General features: G+C 40.5%; 1 protein-coding gene across 1 annotated transcript; it reads left to right on the top strand.

Annotated features, from left to right (window-relative positions):
* Positions 1-256: 256 nt before the first annotated feature.
* On the top strand, positions 257-7,012 carry LOC142344723 (agrin-like). Its single transcript, XM_075396601.1, has one exon. The coding sequence runs from the start codon at positions 1,264-1,266 to the stop codon at positions 6,601-6,603; it is 5,340 nt and encodes a 1,779-aa protein (XP_075252716.1). The 5' UTR covers positions 257-1,263; the 3' UTR covers positions 6,604-7,012.
* The last annotated feature ends 330 nt before the right edge of the window (positions 7,013-7,342 follow it).

The raw sequence follows: 7,342 nt of genomic DNA, 5'->3' as shown, positions 1-7,342 counted from the left end.
AGATAAACTAAATTTTTGCTTGATTTATTTCACCACAAACGCACTCCAATCGGTTCAGCTTTGATCCTTTTTATCAAACTCAGTTTTGGCCGATAATTTGCAAAAAATTGTTGCGGGCATTTGTCAACAATCGTTTAATTGCCTTACACCTTTGTCTAAAAATGCTCTGCGCTTTTATCAAAATTGTTTTATTGGTGACCGATATAAAACCATTCGTATCTGATTCAATTTATTTATTCTAACCCCCCCCCCCCCCCCCCCCCCGCCTCCATTTTATTTATAACCAGTTATATGTTAGCTCATTCAACAAAAATTTAAAACTTTCTCAGATTGAGCGAGCGAGTTTTTAATTCTTCGCATAAAGGTTCGAGCACTTTTAGTTTTACTTCGATTTGTTACCATAACTCTTAAGATTACAAATAACAAAGGTGATTTTAAATTGCTTGACGAACTATTGAGCTTTCAATCTGCTCCGATTGAAAATCGACCAAGCAAAGCTGCGAAGCAATTTTCGAACAAATTTTTGTCGAGTTTGTTTTCTTTGGTGTTTTCAAACGTTTCTACTCGGGCCAACTTTTATCGTTTGTTCTGCAATTTGAAATTGGTCATTTTCGTTTGTTTTAATCAGAAAGCTGCGATACTTGAATTGAAACTCAAACAATTTATAAATGCACTCGGTGTAATTTAACTCGCTGCTGAAGCCGCTTGTTAACTCTGGTTATAACTGAGCTGGTTTATAAGTTTAGTTATAAATACCTGACCAGCAGCAGTGGTTGTTATTACTGCGAGGCATAGAGTGGCTGATGTGTACTAACTATCAATCAAACTAACTTTTGAAGGCTCCGATTGTGATCGAAAGTGGGAGTTATTGTTGGTTATCTGTCAGTTATAACTTACATAACTCTTCGCGTACAAATGTACTTATATTATCACCAATAATTGCACCGAACATACCAGAAGCAATTCAGTGCATGACTGCGTAAACACAGCTCTAAGCGCCACCAATTCTTGTTTTTACAACAAAAATTTGAAAAATTCTCCAAACCACAATAAATCGTTCATCTAAAAGCCCCCAGGCTTTGAATCGTTCATCATTTTTGGACCAGACTTTCACTACTCGACTCTCAATTTTTTCTACACTTGTTGACGTAAAACTATTAAAACATTCAACTGTGTGTTACATTTGTGTTACATTCATTTTAAATGACAATTTCATTTCCAAACTATCCTATTGAGTTTCTTCCACCGAACAAGTAGAAAACTATGGACATTTTGAAGAAATTTGTTCGAATTTTGATTCATTTTTTGACGGCGAGTTTCGTATTAAACTCTAGCCAAACGCAAGCTTGTGAGGAAGGCCTCTCATTGGCTGAAAGACGCGACCAAGCTGACGTCATTATTAATGGAATCCCGACTTCAACCTCGGAAGACTCGGCCGAAGTACAAATTGTACAAATTTTACGAGACAGGTTTTCAATTCTGGAATCGTCTGTCGAAAAAATTACAGTTCTAGGTCTGGACAACCCGGACATTTGTGAAGGAACCCTCTCAGTTAACCTGGTACAAATAATCCCACTTACGGTTAAAAACGTGGATAACGAGTATGAGTTTTATTTGAATTCAAGCGTGGTCGACGTTTCTATCGATTCCTTGAAAATTATTCGGGAAGGATCCGAAGTGAAAGAAGATCGATGCGACAAGAAAGTCTGCCCAGTTGGCAAAATTTGTCAAATATCCGAGGCAAAAGAAGCCGAGTGTATTTGCGAACCGTGCCTTGAAACAGAAGAGTATTCCCCAATCTGCGCGACAAACAACATAGTGTATCCGAACAAATGTCAAATGGATCTTGCTGCTTGCAGACTGGATAGTGAAATTTCGGTTTTGAAAGAGGGATTCTGTGATGACCCATGCTCTTTAGTTCGATGTGGTTATGGAGCTAAGTGCGTACCCTCCTCAGACCGAAAAACAGCAACTTGCGAATGTTCGGATGTGTGTCCAAAAATTTACTCCCCCGTATGCGCTTCAAATGGACAAGAGTTCTCGAATAATTGCGAAATGGAAAACTTTATTTGCAGAAATCAGGTTGAATTAACCACTCGCTATGAGTCAGCTTGCAACCCTTGTAACTCTGTTGATTGCCCTGAAAACACGAAGTGCAAAGTTGACGCAAAGACACGAGCTGCAGTTTGTTCATGCGGTGAAAAGTGCCTAGCTGAAGTGAACACAGTTTGCGGTTCGGATGGATACGACTACACAAATGAATGCGAGCTGCAACGACATTCGTGTTTGCTAAATCGCAAAATTGAAATCGCAGCTCGACATTCGTGTCGGGATTTGCCGACTGATCCCTGCTCGGTGACGACTTGCAGTAACTATGCCGAATGTATGCGTTCGGGCGAGAACCCGAGTATTGCCGAGTGTTCGTGCCCGTTTGTGTGTGACCCAATCTACGAGCCCGTTTGTGGACGAAATGAATACGATGGTTCTCTACAGCAGTTTGACAGTGAATGCTTGCTTAAACAAACTTCATGTACGCAACAGCGTGAAATAACTTTGATTTCACGATCGCGTTGCAGCGATTCCTCCGAAGTTTCAAAGGAATCGATTTGCAAAGGAGTTGATTGCACCGCGGGAACCGAATGCTCAATTGACAAAACGAACAAAGCCAAATGCGATTGTGCAGAATCGTGCTCGGAATTTGGCTACAGTCCAATTTGCGGCTCAGATGGTCGAACTTACCCTAACCTTTGCGAGTTGCGTCGAAGTGCATGTTTAAATGGCCGAGACAAATTGGAAAAAATTCGGGACAGCGCGTGTCCAAACGCATGCAATGGTGTACAATGCGAAAACCACGCAGAATGCAGAACCGACATCCACTCGGGCAAAGCCCAATGCGTTTGCCCAAATCACTGTTCCTTGAGTGATCTGGGAACCGAAAAGGTTTGCGGTTCTGATGGTGAATCCTACCAAAATTTATGCGAAATGAAGAAGGTTTCCTGTCAAACTAAAAAGGAAATCACTGTTTCATATTACGGGCTTTGTTTTACTAAAGACTTATGCGAAAGTAAGATTTGCCACAAATACGCAACGTGCCAAAAAGGAACTTGTATCTGTGAAAATTGTGACGAAGCCGAAAAAGATCTGATTTGCGGAAGCGACGAAAATAACTACAAAAACGAGTGTGAACTTAGAAAAAAGTCATGTGAACAGGATGTGAATATTTCAGTGCAGCATTACGGAACTTGTCTAAGCAACGATGAATCGCATAATGACAATAGAAACGCATCGCAAAAGTTGTACTGGAAATGTTCTGAGAAATGCATGCACGGGGCTTGTCATTTAGTTGACAAAGTCTGGCAGTGCATTTGTCCTAAATGTAACGACGAACCCCAAATTAACACTCTATGCGGCGAAGACAACAAGACGTACCGCAGTAAATGTCATTTGAAACAAGAAATGTGTATGAAACAAAAAGAAATTGGCATTTTGCATTATGGTTCATGCGACCAAGTTCAAGATTGTCCCGTGAACTCGGAAATTATACGACTCTCAAACGGAGACGGGTTCTTGTCATGTAACAACGACCAACATTGCCCGGTTTCGTCTTATTGTTACGTTGGGAATTGTTGTTTTTACCGAAGCGAGGCAACTATAAATTGTTCCACTACAGTTTACGGCTGCTGCGAAGATCAGAAGACGTTCGCCCTCGGAGCTCGGCAACAAGGATGTCCTGAAAACTGTCTGTGCAACGCTTTGGGTTCATACGGAAATCGTTGCGACATGTTCAATCAATGCGTCTGCCGGAAAGGCGTGACGGGCAAACGATGCGATCGGTGTTCACACGGGTTCTGGAATTTCACCCGAATGAGAGAAAGCCCATCTTTGGGTTGCCAAGAATGTAATTGCAACGTGAATGGATCCCAGCGCACTGATTGCGACCAGTCAACAGGTGAATGTTTGTGCAAACAAGGTGTATTCGGCAAGAAATGCGACTTATGTCCTTCAGATCTGATCTTGTCACCTTCGGGCTGCGTGTCGCAGAAGAAACTGGACAGCCAAAAATTTTACTCGTCATGTGATGGTGTCGTTTGTGAACACGGAGCTACTTGCGTCCACCGAGAACACTACGCTCAATGTGAGTGTCCGGTTGCATGTCCAAAAGAATCCGAGAACAGTCCAGTTATTTGTGGATCCGATGGTCGCACGTACATTCACGAATGCGACATGACTGTGAAGGCCTGTGCTAAGGGCAAAACATTGACTGTCAGCTATTATGGAGCTTGCAGTGTTGACACTTTGATATATGAGCACCCTGAAACCAAAGTTATTGTCGAGGTGCCCTTATCCGACGGGTCGCTCAACTCTGAAGATCTTGACAAATGCAAAGCTTTGGGTTGCAAACACGGAGGTCAATGCGTCCAATCCTCATCTCAAGATTTCAACTGTCTGTGTCCCGTGGGAACTGGTGGGAAAAGATGTGAACAACAAATGTCAATAAAAATTCCCAAATTTAAGTCTAACTCATACTTGAAATTCCCCGAAATTGAGCTTGACACAGAAAATACAACTGTATCAATTAGCATAAATCCTACAAAAGAAGATGGTTTGATTTTCTACATCGGCTCTTTGAGCTCATATTCGGCAAAGCAGGATTTAGACAAAAGTTTTGTCGCAGTTTTTATCGAAAAAGAACTCCTAAAACTGCGAACCAATATTGAGGGGTCTTCGGGAAAAGCGAACATAAACATGCCTGTTATCCGAAATCAATGGTACAAAGTTACAGTATCCTTTAGCCGAAATATAATCGACTTTTCAGTGAAACCGAGCAAAATTGATGGCTTTCTCAAAAACTTTAAAATGAACTCGAAAACTTCGATTATTGAAGGCAGTTTTGGTTCTGAATTTTATGTTGGAGGACTGCCAATGACTGCTGGAAAATCTGCTATGAAACAGTTAGGCTTAGTGAGCGGCTTTTCTGGCTGCATGACAGATGTCTGGGTTAATGGGTTTGAAATCGATCTAAGTTACCCGGACAGTAAAACCCTAATTGAGGGCTACGGAATTGAATCATGCGCATTCAACCCTTGCGAAAATGAGCCCTGTCAAAACGAGGGCACTTGTATAGTAGAAGACTCATTCAGTTATTGGTGTGTTTGTAAAATTGGCTTCCAGGGCAAAAATTGTGACTACGCGAACAACCCTTGCAGGGAAAACCCATGTCAAAATGGGGGTATTTGTCAACAAGAGAAAGTGGGTTTCAAATGTTTCTGCCCATTAGGGACAAAAGGCGAGACGTGTGAAAAGGTAGTCAAGTCAAAGAAGAACGAAATTTTCATGCCTTCATTCAATACGGATTCATATATGAGAACTTCTGAAATTGAAGTTTCAGATCACATTGACATTGAAGTTTGGTTGTTCACGCGGAAACTGAAAGGTTTGCTCTTTTTCACAGAGCAAGAGTCAAACTTCATGTTTTTGGAAATTGATAGCCATATGCTAACTTTCCGAAGCAATATTGGAATTCATTCTATTTCTCTGGTCGCTTCAGAAAAATTGAAAAGCCATACTTGGTATCAAATTTCAATATCGGGAAAAGGCGATAATTTTGAAATGCAGGTTGGGAAATCAAACCCACAAAGGGTTGTTCTGCAAAGCCATGTTGAAAAGTTTGCATTTAAAGGACCATTGTACGTCGGAACTTTGCCCAATTTCAGTTTTAACAGTTTTATTGCGTCAAAACATGGTTTTAGGGGATTGATTCAGTTTTTGAAAGTGAATGGGAAAGTTTTGATAGGAAACAAAACGGTTGACCAACTTTCTAAAAACTTTGATAGATACTTTAATGTGATTGGCTGGCGAAACCACGATTGCTATGAAACCGAAAGATGTAAAAAGTATGAAACATGTCTGCCCGAACTTGATTCGTTCAAATGCGAATGCCGACAAGCAAAATGCCGAGACGACAGCAGTGACAACGACAAAACTGTAACAGAGAAAACGGATTACGCAAGAGGCGACGAATCTAGTAGTAACCAACTTGACGGCGGTGAGCATTCATTCGCATTTGATGGTAAACGAAGTTACGTAATATACAACGCGGTCACGCAACGTATTACGTCACAGTCTCACGAGACGTACCAATTCTCGTTCCGAACGAAGTCGCAAAACGGTGTAATTTTTTGGTCGAAAGAAGACAGCCTCATTGACTATTTTGTTGTCGGCTTATGGAACGGATATTTACACCTTGAAATTGAACTTGGCGCGGGGGATACCCAAATATTTTCAGTCAATCAGTTAAACGACGGAAAATGGCATCAGGTTTCGATCGAAAGAACCGAAGATTGGGTTGCGCTGAAAGTCGACACGGAACCAATCGTTACGTCATATTTGTTCAAAGGAGCTTCAAAGCTTGATACGAACGGGTTAATTTACATCGGAGGGTTGCCCCCGTACGTCGTTCAGAGTTCGGTGACAACAGTTGCCAGTCCGAGCACAAGCGAAGGCTTTCAAGGATGTTTGCAGTCTATAATTGTTAATAACCAGCCTGTTAATTTCTACACGAATGAATTGACTAAAAACACTGTTGTCAAGCCGTGCATGTAAATAATTCATCACATCAGGAACTATTATGATTTATCAATGCAACCCGGGCTGAAGTTTTCAGAAGCTAACCCCTCAAATTTATCTAAAATCGTCAACGATTTCTTACTTGCTGACGCTCAGCAATTTTTAGCGCACATTTGTTCGTTTCAGAAATTTCTTTGACCTGGAAAGACGGAGAGCATTTCATTGATATTATTTGGCAGAAAACTTGGAAGCAACTTGAAATCGGAGAACTTTTACTTAAATTTGGAGCTCAGAGATAATTGAATAGTTTTTGTATTGTTAACTAAATGAAATTTGGCAGTAGTTTTGATTGATGAGTTTTGAATGACTTCATTTTTTTATTCTTGGAAAATTAAATGTGATTATTTAGTCACTAAATGTAAGACTAATTTAGCTTAGCTGTCTACCATTTTTACAAGTTTTAACTATGTTGCGCGAATTGCAATTTCCCTCAAACGGGTTTTCAAACCTTATTTGTACATCCAAATCCAAGTCACGAGGGTTCGCTTTATCCATAAATGAAAAACATATAACCCGACCCATATAATTCTCACCAAATTATTTGCAAAAATTGAAAGTAAATAGCAGTAGTGATAAATAGTTGCAAATTAACTTGTTCGAAGCAGAGAGAAACTCGATAATTGTTTTGTCTCTCTTCAGTCCTTATCTGGGATGTCACTTAGCAGCAGGAAAGCACATAAACGATATCAAACTAATCATATGCTATTAGTTTGTA

The sequence above is a fragment of the Convolutriloba macropyga genome, chromosome 8 (genome assembly GCF_964194025.1).
Source record: "Convolutriloba macropyga chromosome 8, txConMacr16.3, whole genome shotgun sequence".
Classification (NCBI taxonomy): Eukaryota; Metazoa; Xenacoelomorpha; order Acoela; family Convolutidae; genus Convolutriloba; species Convolutriloba macropyga.
The sequence above is the reverse complement of the archived record's forward strand: the minus strand, read 5'-3'. Positions and strand labels throughout refer to the sequence as shown.